The 20600-nt window shown below is 43.3% G+C and overlaps 1 protein-coding gene across 1 annotated transcript in view; it reads left to right on the forward strand.

The window, feature by feature from the left end:
• Positions 1–20600, forward strand: part of c3a.1 (complement component c3a, duplicate 1) — a 259058-nt gene that overhangs the window by 80823 nt on the left and 157635 nt on the right. The window contains exons 10-11 of the mRNA XM_034189134.1: positions 4277–4392; positions 7431–7589. Coding sequence (XP_034045025.1) covers positions 4277–4392; positions 7431–7589 — 275 coding nt within the window. The remainder of the gene's footprint in view (positions 1–4276; positions 4393–7430; positions 7590–20600) is intronic.

Genomic DNA, 20600 nt, shown 5'->3' on the forward strand with positions numbered 1-20600 from the left:
CGTGAAATTTCAAGTTAATCAGACAAAGCATGAAGGAGTTATCGTGACTTGATATTCCATGACGAAGGGTCAAAATGGCTGTGCCATAGCAGTCACACCCTTCAAATAGAAAAAACCTTTTGATAACTTTTGATCAGTATAGTCTGTGGATGATGTGAAAGAAATTTGAAGTGCACTGGACAAAATCCCTAGGGGGAGTTCATTAAAATACAACGTGTGGAAGTCACGCCAAAATGACACAAAAATTCTAAATAGGTGACTTCCTGTTTGAAGTAAACCAATGGTGCCAGAGACTTTTTGTACATCTATGGAAAGTGCACATGTGTGCCAATTTTCATCTCCCTACTCCAAAAGAGACCCCTATGGGGAGGGGTTTTTGAATGTTGCAAGGGGCGCTATAGAGACATTTTTGCCCCGCCCATGGACGACGCCCCATCACATGGAAGCAGTTGTCATTCGTGACCTGTGTATCAATTTTCATGATGATATGACAAGATTAAAGCCATCAAAAGGATGAATGTAATTTCAATGGGGAAGGATTGCTCGTAGCTTCAAAGCGATCATCATGTATGTTCACCAGCTTGTCGTGCATGTTTTAGAAGTGGAATGAAGTTGATCGGATTAACTATGTGATATCAGTACCTGTTATAGTATAATGTTTCATGATGAAGGGTCAAAATGGCGGTGCCATAGTGGCCACACCCTTTGACATAGCAAAAGCTCTTGATAAATTTTGATCAGTATAGTCTTTGGATGATCTGAAAGAAATTTGAAGTGCACTGGACAAAATCCCTAAGAGGAGTTTGTTCAAATACAACATGTGGAAATCACACCAAAATGACAAGAGAATTCAAAATGGCCGACATCCTGTTTGGAGTAGACCAGCGGTGCGCGAGACTTTTTTGTAAGTCTAAACAAGTCACGTGTACCAATTTTCATCTCCCTAGTCCAAAAAAACCCTTATTAGGGAGCAGTTTCTGAAAGTTGCAAGGGGGCACTATCAAGGCATTATGCCCCACCCATGGGTGACTCCCCATCACATTTAAGAGGTTGTCATTCTTGACCTGTGTATCAATTTTCAGGGATGAAATATGTCTGCTTTTTGGTGGATTTCCACTTTTTTCCATCAGGCATCTTGTCGGGCAGCAAGGGGCCCTTGAAGCAAAGCTGTTAGTTTTCTCTTCAAATTCTCTTCATTTTCCCACTAAATCATAAATAGCATAGGTCTGTGAGTAATACTTACCTTTTTATGTTAAACTGACCTGTTATGGTCTTCTGAAACAGTTGATAGATATATTTTATGACTTAAAAACAGGAACGATGCTAACACATTAGCATGTCTATGGCATTTTCAAAGTTAGCATTAAGCTTTTGCCTGTTTGTGTGCATTTCAATTTTCAATTTATTTCATTTATATAGCGCCAAATCACAACAGAGTTGCCTCAAGGTGCTTCACACAAGTAAGGTCTAAGCTTACTAACCCCCAGAGCAGCAGTGGTAAGGAAAAACTCCCTCTGAGGAAGAAACCTCAAGCAGACCAGACTCAAAGGGGTGACCCTCTGCTTGGGCCATGCTACAGACATAAATTACAGAACAATTCACAAAATGAATATACAGGAAATGCTGTTCAGTATAATAATTAATGACTCAGTGTTTGTTGACATAAAAAGAGTTATTGCATTACAAATGCATTACAAATTGTGTTTTTTTTTTTCATTTATTTTTATTTACATTTGTAGTTTCACAGTGATCCTCACAGTCTTAAACTTACCTGTGACTCCTGGATGTTTACTGTTTAACTATTTATTTGGAGGTTTATTTTGAACATAACAAAATAAATAAGTGTAGAGTGATTTGTCAAACAGAACATGTTTTGCTTTGCTTAACACTGAAATGCTTCTTGATAATTTGGTTTGTATATGTTTCCAACTGATTTTCTCATCTACTATTACCCCCAAGGAATTTCTTTTCATTAACTCTTTCAATTTACACCCCATGTATCTGTATTTCTACTTGCTCATTCATTCTGCAGTTCCCAAATAACATTAGTTTTGTTTTATTTAAGTTTAATGACAATTTGTTTAGGTCAAACCATATTTTCAATTTGTTCATTTCTTCAGTGATTTCCTCCAGAACTATCTGCCAAGCTAGAAAATGGTTGCATCCTAGTAAGGCAGAGTACTACGAGAGGAGTGATTTTGAATAAGGAAAGTTGGGGTTTTTTTCTCACCAAAGTGGATGCTGCACTCATTGCAATTTATTGTCTGGACTAGCCCCAGATTGCATTTCAGACTGTCTAGAATTCCCCCCAAAAAATTAATAAATAAAATTTGGGGGGGGGGGGGGGGGGGGGGGGTGGTGGATGTAATTTTGGGCTTCAGCTTTTTTGTGTTTCACCACTTTCATCCTTGAATTTTCATGATGATATGACCTTGGGCAAGGTCTTTAGGTCATAGGTCTTTAAAAAAAAAACAAACAAAGAAAATAAGCGCTGTAATAACTGACAAAATGGCATTTGGCATATTTTTGGTGATACGTGACTGAAAGTGGTGTATTTGTGGCGCTGTTGGCTTGTCATATTGTTATAGACAATGTGGGGTAAAAAATCACCCCAAGGTTCCTCACTTTGTCAGTGTGATGTGTCACACATGTAACATGCCTCCACACGGGGCACCAATAAAATATAATGAATATGGATTAAACCTCACAGGGAGGCACCAATAAAACTGTAACAAATATTAATACATTTATTGGAATAAATTTATTAATAATTTACAGAATCGCGCTCACACGGAGCACCAATAAAATGTAACGATATTAATAATAAAGCCTCCACACGGGACACCAATAAATGTAGAAAGTAGTGATTATTGGTGTGGCAAAAAACCACGACTGGCTCACGCCAGGGCACCAATAATGTAAATGTAGTGAATTAATTTATTGATTGAGTGGAGACACTTTGCTTTACATATATTCAGGCCTCACGACGGGGACCAATTATACGTAGCATTTAGTTGTAGTGAATAAGTAATTAAACTCCCAAATTGAATTAGACTGGATTAGGCCCCAAAATAATGGGTCACCAAAATAATTAATTTAGGGTTTAATACTTATTATTTAAGCATTAATGGGGCACCACTTATTCTTTTTTTATATGGCATAAGTACCATAATTTAAACATTAATTTATCAGTCTCAAATTAATTAATTAGTCTCGTTTTGGTTTAATCAATCTCTGATCTGAAAATCATGAATTCTTCACAATACGGTTGACCAAGAGTTTCCTTCTGTACACAAAATAAATCACAGAAGAAAATAGTTACAATTTATTTACAATTTATACAAGAAATGAACATCTGACTGGCATTTTATAGACAGTGATGAAAAATACGTTCATTCAGGGAAACAATTTTCTTACTCACTCATGAGACGTTGGAAGTAAGAGGTGAAGCTTAAAACTTTAAGTAACTAAATCTGATTGAAATTTAGTGATTAATTTTGAAAACTTATCCGAAGATCTCCAGATGACTTAGGAATTTCTCAACTGGGGTGGAAACGCAGTCTCTGTCCCAGTGGGTTTTTGTGATTGAGAAAGGATTAATATATTTTATTTAATCAGGTCTAATCGAGGCCATCGCGCTACACACATGATCCTAGGTTAAGCATTTAATTGACCAAACTAATGTCGATGCCTTGCTGGACCAAGAACCATCATTTTGGTCTTGTCCAAGTTTAAAAGTAAGAAATTGCTGGACATCCAGCTTTTGCCCTTGCCCCAGAAACACAATGACACCCAGATAGATGCACACCTATGGTCAATTTTTAAAGTTTGCAGTCCTCCTAATCCACATACCTTTGGAAGTAGGTGGATGCAGGAGTGCCCAGATGGAACCCATGCAAACATGGGGAAAGGCAGGAAGTGATCCCACGGTCTTCTTGCTGTGAGGCAAGAGTGCTAACCACTAAGCCACCATGCTGCCCTCACTGTGCCAATTATATTAATTATGTTATATTGTTGTTTATAATGTTGTTAACTGTCTCCATAATGATCTGCAGTAAACGACATGTTATTATTTTAGAAGTCCTACTTCTGCGTTTAGATTGGTACAAGTAACTCAAAAGTAATGCAGGAACATGTAACTCATTACAATTCAGAGACTGTAATATTGGAATGTAACACATTACTTTGAAGTAACAGTAACAAGTAATCTACAATGTATTACATTTTGGAAATAACTGGCCCAACACTATGTACTTGTGCATGTATCTACAATCAGGTAGCGAAATGGTGGAGGCAGAGTTGAGAGGAATCATGATTGTCACATCACCGTACACCATCCACTTCAAGAAAACACCCAAATATTTCAAACCAGGGATGTCCTTTGATGTTACGGTAAGAAAATTATTATTAGTTGTATGTGTTTATGTTTAGTGGATCTGAGATTTCAGATCATTAAAAAAAATCAATGTATTCAGAAGTCCCGGCTAAAATTCACTTGTCAGTATTTTCGCAAGTTTTTCAGTTTTTCAGTCAGTATTTGCAGATGAGACTTGCATTTGTTTCTTTGATATTACATCCATCATGCTACCCTGGATCATCAAATCAACTCTCCTTCTTTTTCATACAAAGCAAAAGATTCTGGTCTGTACAAGACAGGGAGGGTGGTGGCCAAGTGGTTAATGCGCTTGGTTTCAGTTCAGAAGGTTCCGGGTTCAAATCCCACCCCTGCCACATTTCTCCATGTAATGTGGAGTTGCGTCAGGAAGGGCATCCGGCGTAAAACTTGTGCCAATTCAACATGCAGATCCACCTTGGATTTGCTGTGGCGACCCCAAGTGCAAACAAGGGAGCAGCCGAAGGGACTTACTTACAAGACAGGGATAAATACATTAGGCTTAGTGTATTCATCTCTGGGATTTTCCCCGTTTCAGTTGTAACAAATGCACATGTACTTTGCTGCTTCAAACTATCAATGTTTAATCATTTTGTTGTGCTCACTCTGTCAGAAATCAATATTCTGTTGTGTGCTCACAAGTGAAAAAAATGGCATTACAGGCTTTGAACCAAGTTTATCTTACACTCAGTACGAGGTCTGTTAGAAAAGTATCCGACCTTTTTATTTTTTGCAAAAACCATATGGATTTGAATCACGTGTGATTGTATCAGCCAAGCTTGAACCTTCGTGCGCATGCGTGAGTTTTTTCACGCCTGTCGGTTGCGTCATTCGCCTGTGAGCAGGCTTTGTGTGAGCAGTGGTCCACCCCTCTCGTCAGATTTTTAATTGCGAATAAATGTCTGAACGATTTGGAGCTTTGCTGCATCAACTTTTTCCAGAAGAGACCTCCAGGTGAACACCATTCGGAAAATTCAGATGGCTTTCAGGGACGATTTTATGGGGATTACACAGATTAAGGAGTGCTCCAGCCGGTTTAAAGACCGCCCACAGCGGCTGAGAGCGCAGCGCACTCCGAGCGCCGATCGACAGGCTGAAACACTGCTCAAACAACCAGATCATTTCCAACGTGAAGGTTTGTTGATCCGGGACATCGTCTGACTTCCACAAAAAAGGCAGAAGGCGTGGACATCAACACTTTTTCGGCACATTCCACTGTTACAGGAGTTACCGCTCATGGCGCGGCACAAAACCACCTCCGTGTTGGTCACACAGGACGGCTTTCAGTGGCTTTTCAGTCGTGTGACTATCCGAGAAATTGTGCATGAGCTGGACATGCCAGAACATGTCCTGTGAGGCTTCATCATGGCGTTGCTTTGTGCCATGCGGCTCCGCACGTCTGTCTCAATGTGTCCACGTCTTCCGCAATTCCTGTGGAAGTCAGACGACGTCCCGGATCAACACAGCGTCCAGTGTGGAAATGAACGGCACATTTCACTGTTACAGGAGTTTTTGTCATGGAAAGAGGAGTGGAGGAACTCAGCGCATCGCGGTGGAACCGCATGGCGCAAAGCAACGCCGTGATGAAGCCTCACAGGACATGTTCTGGCATCTCCAGGTCATCCACAATTTCTCGGATAGTCACACGACTGAAAAGCCATCTGAAAGCCATCTGAAAGCCGTCCTGTGAGACCAACACGGAGGTGGTTTTGTGCCGCACCATGAGCGGCACGGTGGCGCATTCCTCCGCTCCTCTTTCCATGAAAAAAACTCCTGTAACAGTGGAATGTGCCGAAAAAGTGCTGATGTCCACGCCTTCTGCCTTTTCTGTGGAAGTCAGACGACGTCCCGGATGAACAAAGCCTTCACGTTGGAAATTATCTGGTTGTTTCAGCGGGGTTTCAACCTGTCATTCGACGCTCGGGGTGCGCCGCGCTCTCAGCTGCTGTGGGTGGTCTTTAAACCGACTGGAGCACTCCTTAATCTGTGTAATCCCCATAAAAGCGAATCTGAATTTTCCGAATGGTGTTCACCTGGCTGTCTCCCACAGTTTCTGGAAAAATTTGATGCAGCAAAGCTCCAAATCGTTCAGACATTTATTCGCAATAAAAATCTGACGAGAGTGGTGGACCACTGCTCACACAAAGCCTGCTCACAGGCGAATGACACAACCGACAGGCGTGAAAAAACTCACGCATGCGCACGAAGGTTCAAGCTTGGCTGATGCAATCACACGTGATTCAAATCCATATGGTTTTTGCAAAAAATAAAAAGTTCGGATACTTTTCTAACAGACCTCGTATAAGTGGAGAAGCTAGCCTTCAGATTAGTGTTCTTATATTTCATATATTTTCCTTCTCCCTCAGATTTTCTTTCGTGGAACTTGTTACTAAAGTATGTACTTAACTCTCTGTGGAGGTATATGCTTTCTGAGCTTTTCAAGTTTATATTCCTTCTTTGTTCTTTGTGCTCTCTCCTTTCCATTTTCTCACTTTCTTCATTCAGGAAACCTATTTTATCCTTGTCTCTACTTTTTCTTTTTTTTTGGTGGGGGGGGGGGGGGGGCAATCTTTCTGTCTAACAACACTCAACTACTGGATGCTCCAAAAATTGTTACACAGCAGCAGATCAAAGTCAAACAGGAGCAACCTTATACTCACTGGCCGAGCAGTGCATCACGCCGACTTCCATTACCCTGCAAATTGCACAATTTGAAGTAGCCAGTTGAAAATATAATTCATGGAAATACTTTTTTTTTTCAAAGAAACTCTGAAATATCCCAGAAACATTTTTATGTATGCATGAGGTTTTTTTTCCAGACAATTTGACAAAGTCAAATTTAAAACCAGAGGGCAATCAGTCATAGCTAAACATTTTCAACATTGTAATTGCTATTTTCAGGCAAAAGCCATCTGTGTATCTTTAAAAACAGAATACGTTTCAAGAAAAGTCAAAGTCAAAAAAGTCAAAGAAAGTCAAAGTCAAAGAAAAAAATTATACTTTCTAATTTTTAATGTACTTGCTTTTTGGATGGCAGGTTGAAGTTTTAAATCCTGATGACACTCCAGCACAAGGTATTCCAGTCGTGATGATGACCGGGGAGAATGTGGTTCAAGGGCAGGGTGTAACTGGACCCAATGGAATGGCCAAAGTTACCATCAATACAAGATCAGTGGACAACGCTCTTGAAATTAAAGTAAGTATTTGGTATCTCTGAAATATCTGAGAGATCAGCATTTCACCCAGGCAAATAAATTCTTTAAAGTTCAAGTATTGTTTGATATGGGTTTTAAAGTTACTTACAGTCTCATAGCCAAAGTTTTCAAAGGGGTTTGGAGGGTGGGGCGGGAGTGTTTTCTGTCTGATCTGGACCGATGTACTTCTCACTTTACTTGCAATTGTTGCTCTGAATAAATGCAGTTGGCTGAGTAACATCACGTGGGATGAGTTAAAATACATGTGACTGGTTGATGTATTTTTTGAGTACATAGATCAAAGAGAAAAGCTACACAGTTAAAAAAAGTTGACCATAAATGCAAGAAATGTTGTGCAGCTCAAAAATAAATAAATAAATAAATATAAGAGCCATCAAAATCAAATAACAGGTCTGGGTTTGTATTGAACAGTATTTTCCCACCTATATGTAAGATACGGTGCATCCAGAAAGTATTCACAGCGCTTCACTTCTTCCAAATATTATCATACAGTGTTATTCCAAAATGGATGATTTTTTTTCCTTTTTTTCTATACACAATACTCAATAACAACAATGTGAAGTTTGTTTTTTTTTTTGTTGTTTTTTTTGCAAACTTACTAAAAAAAAAGGAAGAAATCACATGTACATAAGTATTCACACCCTTTGCTCAATACTTTGTTGATGCACCTTTGACAGTAAATACAGCCTCAACTCTTCTTGAATATGATGCCACAAGCTTGGTGCACGTATCTTTGGGAAGTTTTGTCCATTCCTCTTTGTAGCACCTCTCAAGCTCCATTGGATGGGGAGCATCGATGCACAGCCATTTTCAGATCTCTCCAGAGATGTTCAATTGGATTCAGGTCTGGGCTCTGGCTGGACCACTCAAGAACATTCACAGAGTTGTCCTGAAGCCACTCTTTTGATATCTTGGCTGAGTGCTTAGGGTCATTATCCTGCTGAAAGATGAACCGTTGCCCCAGTCTGAGGTCAAGAGCTCTCGGGAACAGGTTTTCATCCAGGATGCCACATTCATCTTTCCCTCAATCCTGACTAGTCTCCCAGTTCCTGCCACTGAAAAACCTGCCCACCGCATGATGCTGCCACCACCATGCTTCAATGTAGTGATGGCGCCTGGTTTCCTCCAAACATGATGCCTGGCATTCACATCAAAGAGTTCAATCTTTGTCTCATCAGACAAAGATTGTCTGCCTGCCTCCAGGAAACTGGGCTGGCAGACAGTGGTACCATCAAGGAAGCAACTTACACCTTCTTTGGTAAGGGATGTCCTTGGATGAATCCTGTCAGCAAGGTGTCTGTTTTGCTGTGAAGAACACCCTGGTCACGTGCATTGAGCCACTGTCAACTGGCAGTGAGAGAATCCTTGCCCTCCAACTTTCAACATCTTCAGGCCCAGCCACCATCATCAGACCAGTTCTACGAGTCCCTAGATGAAGTGATATCTGGGATTCCCAGGACAGAAGGCTTCTACCTACTCAGAGACTTCAACGCCAGAGTGGGTGCTGATCACAAGGCCTGGTCCACCTACCTAGGTGTTTACGGATGAGGCAAGATCAACGACAGTGGCCAAAGACTGATGGAGCTGTGCTGCTATCATGGCATATGCGTGACCAGCATCTTCTTCAAATGCAAGGATATCCACCAGGTGTCTTGGAGACACTTGCAGTCCCACCACTGGCACCAGTTGGATCAAGTGATCACCAGGCATGCAGACCTTGCTAAAGTTCTCCTCACCCGCAGCTACCATAATGCAAATCCTCTTCAACCTATATTCAATTGAATACACCACAAAGACAAGATATTTAATGTTCACACTGATAAACTTTGTTTTTGTGCAAATATTTGCTCATTTTGAAATGGATGCCTGCATCACATTACAAAAAACTGGGACAGTGGCAGAGGTGTCAAATCTGGCTTCAGAAAGTAAAAACCCTCCCATGTGTTACTTCTACCTGCGCACCTAAAACGGGCAATCTCTATAATTAGCTCATCCACCTGCCTGAAGAGCTGAACTAATTACAGTCAGCTGGTTTATTGGGAAGATGGAACAAATATGTGGCTGGACTTTTACTTTCTCAAGCTAGATTTGACACCTCTGGACAGTGGTATGTTTACCACTGTGTTACATCACCTTTCCTTCTAACAACACTCAATAAGCAAATGGGAACTGAGGACACTAATTGTTGAAATGTAGGTGGAATTCTTTCCCATTCTTGCTCGATGTACGGCTTCAGTTGTTGAACAGTCCAGGGTCTCCATTGTCATATTTTGCACTTCATAATGTGCCACACATTTTCAATGGGTGACAGGTCTGGACTGCAGGCAGGCCAGTCTATTACCCACACTCTTTTACTACGAAGCCACACTGTTGTAACACATGCAGAATGTGGCTTGGCATGTCTTGCTGAAATAAGCAGGGACGTCCCTGAAAAAGACGTTGCTTGGATGGCAGCATGTGTTGCTCCAAAACCTGGATATACCTTTCAGCATTGATGGTGCCATCAAAGATGTGTAAGTTGCCCATGCCATGGGCACTATCACACCTCCATACCATCACAGATGCTGGCTTTTGAACTTTGCACTGGTAACAAACTGAATGGTCTTTTTCCACTTTTGTCCATAGGACACAATGCCCATTATTTCCAAATACAATTTGAAATGTGGACTCATCAGATCACAGCACATTTTTCTGTCCATTTCAAATGAGCTTGGGCCCAGAGAAGGTGGCGGCATTTCTGAATGTTGTTGATGTATGGCTTTCACTTTGCATGGTAGAATTTTAACTTCCACTTGGAGATGTAGTGACAAACTGTGTTAACTGACAATGGTTTTCTGAAGTGTTCCTGAGCCCATGCGGTAAGATCCTTTACACAGTGATGTCAGCTGTTAATGCAGTACCACCTGAGGGATAGAAGGTCACGGGCATTCAGTGTTGCTTTTTAGCCTTGCCGCTTATGTGTAGAAAGTTCTCCAGATTCTCTGAATCTTCTGATCATATTATGGACTGTAGATGATGGAATCCCTAAATTCCTTTTAATTGAACATTGAGAAACATTGTTCTTAAACTGTTGGACTATTTTTTTTCACCCAGTTGTTCACAAAGTGGTGATCCTCGCCCCATCTTTGCTTGTGAACGGTTGAGCCTTTTGGGGATGATCCTTTTATAACCAATCATGACCCCCCATGTTTCCAATTAACCTGTTCAGCTGTGGAATGTTCCAGACAGATGTTCTTTGAGCATTCATCAACTTTCCCAGTCTTTTGTTGCCCCTGTCCCAGCTTTTTTGAAATGTGTTGCAGGCATCCATTTCAAAATGACCAAATATTTGCACAAAAACAAAAAGTCTTATCAGTTTGAACATTAAATATTTTGTCTTTGTGGTGTATTCAATTGAATATAGGTTAAAGAATATTTGCAAATTATTGTATTCTGTTTTTATTTACATTTCACACAATGTCCCAACTTCATTGGAATTGGGGTTGTAACTGGACAGCATGAATCACATTTTTTTCAGTCACTGAAAAGGTTTTAAAAATACGAGGTCTGTCCGTAAAGTATCGTACCTTTTTATTTTTTTCAAAAACTATATGGATTTCATTCATATGTTTTTATGTCAGACATGCTTGAACCCTCGTGTGCATGCGTGAGTTTTTCCACGCCTGTCGGTGACGTCATTCGCCTGTGAGCACGCCTTGTGGAAGGAGTGGTCCCGCCCCCTCATCGGATTTTCATTGTCTGGAAATGGCGGAATGAAAAGGACTTTTTTTCCATCAGAATTTTTTCAGAAGCTGTTAGAGAATGGCACCTGGAAACCATTCAAAATATTTATCTGGCTTTCAGTGAAAATTTTACGGGCTTCACAGAGAATAAGGACTTTAACTACAGGTTTAAGGACCCCTTTAAAGGACGGTCGGTGCGCCGCGCTGCGAGCTGCGACGATGCGGCACAAACCACTGGATCATTTCTAAGCTGATGGCTCTGTGGATACGAGACCGTCGTGTGCTCTTTCTCTGGTTATCACAAGACCTGGACATCAGCCATTTTCCGGCAGATTTCACTTTTAACAAGAGATTTTGTCATGGAAAACCGCGCGGAGGCTTCGCGCGTCACGACCGATTCGCTGATGAAGCGAGACAAAGGAACACCTCCGTTTCGGAGTGTTAGAGGACAAGTTGGGACATGTCTATCTCGGCTTTCAGTGCTTACCAGTCGAGTGAGTATAAAAGAACTTGTGGAGAGCTGGACATGTCCCAACTTGTCCTCTAACACGCCGAAACGGAGGTGTTCCTTTGTCTTGCTTCATCAGCGAATCGGTTGTGACGCGCAAAGCCTCCGCGCGGCTTTCCATGACAAAATCTCTTGTTAAAAGTGAAATCTGCTGGAAAATGGCTGATGTCCAGCTCTTGTGATAACCAGAGAAAGAGCACACGACGGTCTCGTATCCACAGAGCCATCAGCTTAGAAATGATCCAGTGGTTTGTGCCGCATCGTCGCAGCTCGCAGCGCGGCGCACCGACCGTCCTTTAAAGGGGTCCTTAAACCTGTAGTTAAAGTACTTATTCTCTGTGAAGCCCGTAAAATTTTCACTGAAAGCCAGATAAATTTTTCAAATGGTTTCCAGGTGCCAGTCTCTAACAGCTTCTGAGAAAATTCTGATGGAAAAAAAGTCCTTTTCATTCCGCCATTTCCAGACAATGAAAATCCGATGAGGGGGCGGGACCACTCCTTCCACAAGGCGTGCTCACAGGCGAATGACGTCACCGACAGGCGTGGAAAAACTCACGCATGCGCACGAGGGTTCAAGCATGTCTGACGTAAAAACATATGAATGAAATCCATATAGTTTTTGAAAAAAATAAAAAGGTACGATACTTTACGGACAGACCTCGTATGTCTATATTTTCCTGTGTATGACCTCTTCCACAGCCACATTCCAATAAAAAGTCTGAATGATTTAATGTTGTTTCATGCTGATCAAATCACATGTGAAAAATTGTTTCTGGCTCTGTTCTGTGGAGGGCCAAGTCACCCACATTGCGGTACACATGTCCAAGAAGCTGCCGGGACACTACTGAAATATATTATTAGCATCATTATTGTTTGTTGTTGTCATCATAATATATGTAAAAAAGAAAATTCTTCAAAAGTATGTTTTACTCTAAAGGAACATTCCGCCGTCTTTTCCTCTGCTAATCAATCAATCAATCAATCAATCAATCAATTTTTTTATATAGCGCCAAATCACAACAAACAGTTGCCCCAAGGCGCTTTATATTGTAAGGCAAGGCCATACAATAATTATGTAAAACCCCAACGGTCAAAACGACCCCCTGTGAGCAAGCACTTGGCTACAGTGGGAAGGAAAAACTCCCTTTTAACAGGAAGAAACCTCCAGCAGAACCAGGCTCAGGGAGGGGCAGTCTTCTGCTGGGACTGGTTGGGGCTGAGGGAGAGAACCAGGAAAAAGACATGCTGTGGAGGGGAGCAGAGATCGATCACTAATGATTAAATGCAGAGTGGTGCATACAGAGCAAAAAGAGAAAGAAACAGTGCATCATGGGAACCCCCCAGCAGTCTACGTCTATAGCAGCATAACTAAGGGATGGTTCAGGGTCACCTGATCCAGCCCTAACTATAAGCTTTAGCAAAAAGGAAAGTTTTAAGCCTAATCTTAAAAGTAGAGAGGGTGTCTGTCTCCCTGATCTGAATTGGGAGCTGGTTCCACAGGAGAGGAGCCTGAAATCTGAAGGCTCTGCCTCCCATTCTACTCTTACAAACCCTAGGAACTACAAGTAAGCCTGCAGTCTGAGAGCGAAGCGCTCTATTTGGGTGATATGGTACTACGAGGTCCCTAAGATAAGATGGGACCTGATTATTCAAAACCTTATAAGTAAGAAGAAGAATTTTAAATTCTATTCTAGAATTAACAGGAAGCCAATGAAGAGAGGCCAATATGGGTGAGATATGCTCTCTCCTTCTAGTCCCCGTCAGTACTCTAGCTGCAGCATTTTGAATTAACTGAAGGCTTTTTAGGGAACTTTTAGGACAACCTGATAATAATGAATTACAATAGTCCAGCCTAGAGGAAATAAATGCATGAATTAGTTTTTCAGCATCACTCTGAGACAAGACCTTTCTGATTTTAGAGATATTGCGTAAATGCAAAAAAGCAGTCCTACATATTTGTTTAATATGCGCTTTGAATGACATATCCTGATCAAAAATGACTCCAAGATTTCTCACAGTATTACTAGAGGTCAGGGTAATGCCATCCAGAGTAAGGATCTGGTTAGACACCATGTTTCTAAGATTTGTGGGGCCAAGTACAATAACTTCAGTTTTATCTGAGTTTAAAAGCAGGAAATTAGAGGTCATCCATGTCTTTATGTCTGTATGACAATCCTGCAGTTTAGCTAATTGGTGTGTGTCCTCTGGCTTCATGGATAGATAAAGCTGGGTATCATCTGCGTAACAATGAAAATTTAAGCAATACCGTCTAATAATACTGCCTAAGGGAAGCATATATAAAGTGAATAAAATTGGTCCTAGCACAGAACCTTGTGGAACTCCATAATTAACTTTAGTCTGTGAAGAAGATTCCCCATTTACATGAACAAATTGTAATCTAGTAGACAAATATGATTCAAACCACCGCAGCGCAGTGCCTTTAATACCTATGGCATGCTCTAATCTCTGTAATAAAATTTTATGGTCAACAGTATCAAAAGCAGCACTGAGGTCTAACAGAACAAGCACAGAGATGAGTCCACTGTCCGAGGCCATAAGAAGATCATTTGTAACCTTCACTAATGCTGTTTCTGTACTATGATGAATTCTAAAACCTGACTGAAACTCTTCAAATAGACCATTCCTCTGCAGATGATCAGTTAGCTGTTTTACAACTACCCTTTCAAGAATTTTTGAGAGAAAAGGAAGGTTGGAGATTGGCCTATAATTAGCTAAGATAGCTGGGTCAAGTGATGGCTTTTTAAGTAATGGTTTAATTACTGCCACCTTAAAAGCCTGTGGTACATAGCCAACTAACAAAGATAGATTGATCATATTTAAGATCGAAGCATTAAATAATGGTAGGGCTTCCTTGAGCAGCCTGGTAGGAATGGGGTCTAATAAACATGTTGATGGTTTGGATGAAGTAACTAATGAAAATAACTCAGACAGAACAATCGGAGAGAAAGAGTCTAACCAAATACCGGCATCACTGAAAGCAGCCAAAGATAACGATACGTCTTTGGGATGGTTATGAGTAATTTTTTCTCTAATAGTTAAAATTTTGTTAGCAAAGAAAGTCATGAAGTCATTACTAGTTAAAGTTAATGGAATACTCAGCTCAATAGAGCTCTGACTCTTTGTCAGCCTGGCTACAGTGCTGAAAAGAAACCTGGGGTTGTTCTTATTTTCTTCAATTAGTGATGAGTAGAAAGATGTCCTAGCTTTACGGAGGGCTTTTTTATAGAGCAACAGACTCTTTTTCCAGGCTAAGTGAAGATCTTCTAAATTAGTGAGACGCCATTTCCTCTCCAACTTACGGGTTATCTGCTTTAAGCTACGAGTTTGAGAGTTATACCACGGAGTCAGACACTTCTGATTTAAAGCTCTCTTTTTCAGAGGAGCTACAGCATCCAAAGTTGTCTTCAATGAGGATGTAAAACTATTGACGAGATACTCTATCTCCCTTACAGAGTTTAGGTAGCTACTCTGCACTGTGTTGTTATATGGCATTAGAGAACATAAAGAAGGAATCATATCCTTAAACCTAGTTACAGCGCTTTCTGAAAGACTTCTAGTGTAATGAAACTTATTCCCTACTGCTGGGTAGTCCATCAGAGTAAATGTAAATGTTATTAAGAAATGATCAGACAGAAGGGAGTTTTCAGGGAATACTGTTAAGTCTTCTATTTCCATACCATAAGTCAGAACAAGATCTAAGATATGATTAAAGTGGTGGGTGGACTCATTTACTTTTTGAGCAAAGCCAATAGAGTCTAATAATAGATTAAATGCAGTGTTGAGGCTGTCATTCTCAGCATCTGTGTGGATGTTAAAATCGCCCACTATAATTATCTTATCTGAGCTAAGCACTAAGTCAGACAAAAGGTCTGAAAATTCACAGAGAAACTCACAGTAACGACCAGGTGGACGATAGATAATAACAAATAAAACTGGTTTTTGGGACTTCCAATTTGGATGGACAAGACTAAGAGTCAAGCTTTCAAATGAATTAAAGCTCTGTCTGGGTTTTTGATTAATTAATAAGCTGGAATGGAAGATTGCTGCTAATCCACCGCCCCGGCCCGTGCTACGAGCATTCTGACAGTTAGTGTGACTCGGGGGTGTTGACTCATTTAAACTAACATATTCATCCTGCTGTAACCAGGTTTCTGTTAGGCAGAATAAATCAATATGTTGATCAATTATTATATCATTTACCAACAGGGACTTAGAAGAGAGAGACCTAATGTTTAATAGACCACATTTAACTGTTTTAGTCTGTGGTGCAGTTGAAGGTGCTATATTATTTTTTCTTTTTGAATTTTTATGCTTAAATAGATTTTTGCTGGTTATTGGTAGTCTGGGAGCAGGCACCGTCTCTACGGGGATGGGGTAATGAGGGGATGGCAGGGGGAGAGAAGCTGCAGAGAGGTGTGTAAGACTACAACTCTGCTTCCTGGTCCCAACCCTGGATAGTCACGGTTTGGAGGATTTAAGAAAATTGGCCAGATTTCTAGAAATGAGAGCTGCTCCATCCAAAGTGGGATGGATGCCGTCTCTCCTAACAAGACCAGGTTTTCCCCAGAAGCTTTGCCAATTATCTATGAAGCCCACCTCATTTTTTGGACACCACTCAGACAGCCAGCAATTCAAGGAGAACATGCGGCTAAACATGTCACTCCCGGTCTGATTGGGGAGGGGCCCAGAGAAAACTACGGAGTCCGACATTGTTTTTGCAAAGTTACACACCGATTTAATGTTAATTTTAGTGACCTCCGATTGGCGTAACCGGGTGTCATTACTGCCGACGTGAATTACAATCTTACCAAATTTACGCTTAGCCTTAGCCAGCAGTTTCAAATTTCCTTCAATGTCGCCTGCTCTGGCCCCCGGAAGACAATTGACTATGGTTGCTGGTGTCGCTAACTTCACATTTCTCAAAACAGAGTCGCCAATAACCAGAGTTTGATCCTCGGCGGGTGTGTCGTCGAGTGGGGAAAAACGGTTAGAAATGTGAACGGGTTGGCGGTGTACACGGGGCTTCTCTTTAGGGCTACGCTTCCTCCTCACAGTCACCCAGTCAGCCTGCTTTCCCGGCTGCTCGGGATGTGCCAGGGGGGAACTAACGGCGGCTAAGCTACCTTGGTCCGCACCGACTACAGGGGCCTGGCTAGCTGTAGAATTTTCCACGGTGCGGAGCCGAGTCTCCAATTCGCCCAGCCTGGCCTCCAAAGCTACGAATAAGCTACACTTATTACAAGTACCATTACTGCTAAAGGAGGCCGAGGAATAACTAAACATTTCACACCCAGAGCAGAAAAGTGCGGGAGAGACAGGAGAAGCCGCCATGCTAAATCGGCTAAGAGCTAGTAGCTACGCTAAGCTAGCGGATTCCTAAAAACACGCAAAGTGAATAATGTGTAAATAATTTAGAGGTGATTCAGCAGAAGGAGTGCTTTAGTTAAGGCACGTAAAGATTACACTGGGAAACAAATCGTAATCTAGATAACTAGATCAATCTAACTGCGCAGATTAAACAGCTAACAGATACAGAAAAACACTGCTGTGCTCCGGAACAGGAAGTGATACAATACCGCAGTGAGAGCCAACCACCAGTAGAGGCAAGCAAGTCCTGCTAATCCCCTGCACAGTGAACAGGAAGAAGCAACTCTGCATATTCGGGGGGGGGGGGGGGGGGGAGGGGGGGTTGTAAACTTACCGCAGATGTGCTACTGTTATCGACATTGTGCTAGCACAGTGAAATGACATGCACAGACATTGAAAGAAAACAAAGCATAAATATGTTTTGAAAACTCACGGTAGATGTGCTGCTCTTGCCTTGTGTACATTCTGAGTATGTTTGTGCACCCCCCGCCCCACCAACGCAATAATCAGTGTTCTAAAAGAATCAATCAATCAATCAATCAATCAATCAATCAATCAATCAATTTTATTTAAAGAACAAGCTCAAAGTTCAGTTCACATAGATTAAAATTAAGAAATTCATGTTCTTCATTCACATCTTTTATCTTTAGTTTACTGACAGTTCATTTACAACTGTTGTGGATATTTATACATGTATGTATTGTATACTACAGTTAGAAGTATAAATGTAAAGATGTTTTCCTGGATTTCATGTGTGTCTATCAGCTCAGTATAGGCAACTAACTACTCACTTACCAAAGAAAAGCATGTGTATTCTGCCAAATAGCAGATATTATAGGTGCCCTGTAACGCGGTTTTGTTGGGAATGTGTCGTGACACGGACCCACAACAGGGGGCGTAAATGAATGGACAATGTATAAGCCAAAAGTAACAATTTACTGTTGTGCTCGGTTACCAAGTCCAACCGAGCAGTGAAGGCGGATAAGATTTGCTGCAGCTCACCTAACAGGCCTCCTGCCGACGCCTGTGCACCCTGCGTTTCCATTGGTGGTTCATCCGATGGTTGATGCCCCTCGGGATCCATGATGCTGGCTGAGAAATCCTATTGGGAATGTGTCGTGACACGGACCCACAACAGGGGGCGTAAATGAATGGACAATGGACAAGCCAAAAGTAACAATTTACTGTTGTGAAGTGCACAATGAGATACAAACAATTACAGGTTTTGGAGTCAAACAATGTACAACGGTGACGTGTGGGCAGGCTCGAGGATAGAAGACGTCTGTCCAGAGAAGAGCCGGGTCCCACACGATTTCCACTGCCAACGGATCTGGAACACACCGGAGCTGCCAAGTCCTGAGTCCCCAGGTGGCCACCGTCTCCAGCTGTCAGATCTGGTACTGCTGGCAGGAAGCAGAAACAGTTAATGGTAGGTGTGTGTGCCCACACCCAGTAAACAGTCAGCAAACAGTTCCGTCCAGAGGGCAAACACCTCCACCTCCAAACAACCACGTGCAGGTCCTGACACTACTTATCCGTGAGGAGAGAGATACGTCGTCTCCTGTTGGATGTACAATCCCAGCCTCCAGCTATGGAAAGGTCCAGGAACGCCTGCAAGACAATCAAAGATCACTGTGCGATTGGCACCAAAACTGCTGAGAGGTTTACCTGCTAGGTAGACTGATTTCTCGGCAGCGAGGTGGAGTTGCTGCCCGGCTTTTATAGTGATGGTGATGATGATAAGGGACAGCTGTCAGATGGTGATGAGGGACAGCTGTCATCTCCAGCTGCTCCCGTGAGGCGGTGGCACCCTCTTGTGCCTGAAGCCCGCCATTCAGGCAGGACGCCCTCTGGTGGTGGGCCAGCAGTACCTCCTCTTCTGGCGGCTACACAACAGGACCCCCCCCTCAAGGGGCGCCTCCTGGCGCCTGACCAGGTTTGTCGGGGTGACGACAGTAGAAATCGGCCAGGAGGGCCGGGTCCAGGATGAAGCTCCTCTTCACCCAGGAGCGCTCTTCAGGTCCATATCCCTCCCAGTCCACGGGAGCGCACGGTCCAGGCAGGCTCCCCGTCGATAATCTGGGCAGGAGGCGGCGCCGGTCCGGGGGTGCAGAGTGGAGAGGAGTGGCAGGGCTTGATACAGGACACATGGAAGACGGGGTGAATCCGCAGTGAAGCTGGTAGCTTCAGCTTCACTGCGGCCGGACTGAGGACTTTGAGTATGGGGAAAGGTCCGATGAATCTGTCCTTTAACTTTTGGGATTCCACTTGCAGGGTAATGTTCTTGGTGGATAACCAGACCTCCTGCCCGGGCTGGTATGCAGGGGCCGGGGAACGCCGGCGGTCTGCATGGGCCTTAGCCCTCATCCGGGCTTTAAGCAGGGCAGAGCGGGCAGTGCGCCACACCCGACGGCAGCTCCTTTGGTGGGCCTAGACAGAGGGCACACCGACCTCTCCCTCCACCACGGGAAACAATGGGGGCTGGTACCCCAAACACACCTCAAACGGGGAGAGGCCGGTGGCAGATGAAATCTGGCTGTTGTGAGCGTACTCGATCCAGGCCAGATGGTCACTCCAGGCCGTCGGGTGCGCGAAGGTCACGCAGCGGAGGGCCTGCTCCAAGTTCTGGTTCGTCCGCTCTGCCTGTCCGTTCGTCTGTGGATGGTACCCGGACGAGAGGCTCACGGTGGCCCCCAGTTCCCTACAGAAACTTCCCCAAACTTGCGAGGAGAACTGGGGACCACGGTCGGAAACAATGTCAGATGGAAACCCATCCAGACGTACGACATGGTGGACCAGGAGGTCTGCAGTCTCCTGGGCCGTCGGGAGCTTCGGGAAGGCCACGAAGTGGGCCGCCTTGGAGAACCGGTCCACTATCGTGAGGATGGTGGTCATGCCCTGGGACGGCGGGAGGCCCGTGACGAAGTCCAGGCCGATGTGGGACCAGGGACGGTGGGCCACAGGTAGCGATTGAAGGAGTCCCTGTGCCTGTTGGTGATCGGCTTTTCCCCTGGCGCAGGTGGTGCAGGCCTGGACATACTGCCTGACGTCGGCTTCCATGGACGCCCACCAGAACCGGTGCCGAAACACTGCCACGGTTCTTCGCACCCCTGGGTGACAGGAGAGCTTAGAACCATGACAGAAGTCCAGGACTGCAGCTCTGGTTTCTGGTGGGACGTAAAGTCTGTTCTTGGGGCCGGTCCCCGGGTCCGGGTTCCGTACCAGGGCCTCCCGGACGGTCTTCTCCACGTCCCAGGTGAGGGTGGCCATGATAGTGGACTCGGGGATGATGGGATCCGGAGGATCTGACAGCTCGGTTTTGACCTCCTCTTCGTGGACCCGGGACAGGGCATCAGATCGTTGGTTCTTAGTCC

The sequence above is a fragment of the Thalassophryne amazonica genome, chromosome 15 (genome assembly GCF_902500255.1).
Source record: "Thalassophryne amazonica chromosome 15, fThaAma1.1, whole genome shotgun sequence".
In the NCBI taxonomy this organism is placed as follows: Eukaryota; Metazoa; Chordata; class Actinopteri; order Batrachoidiformes; family Batrachoididae; genus Thalassophryne; species Thalassophryne amazonica.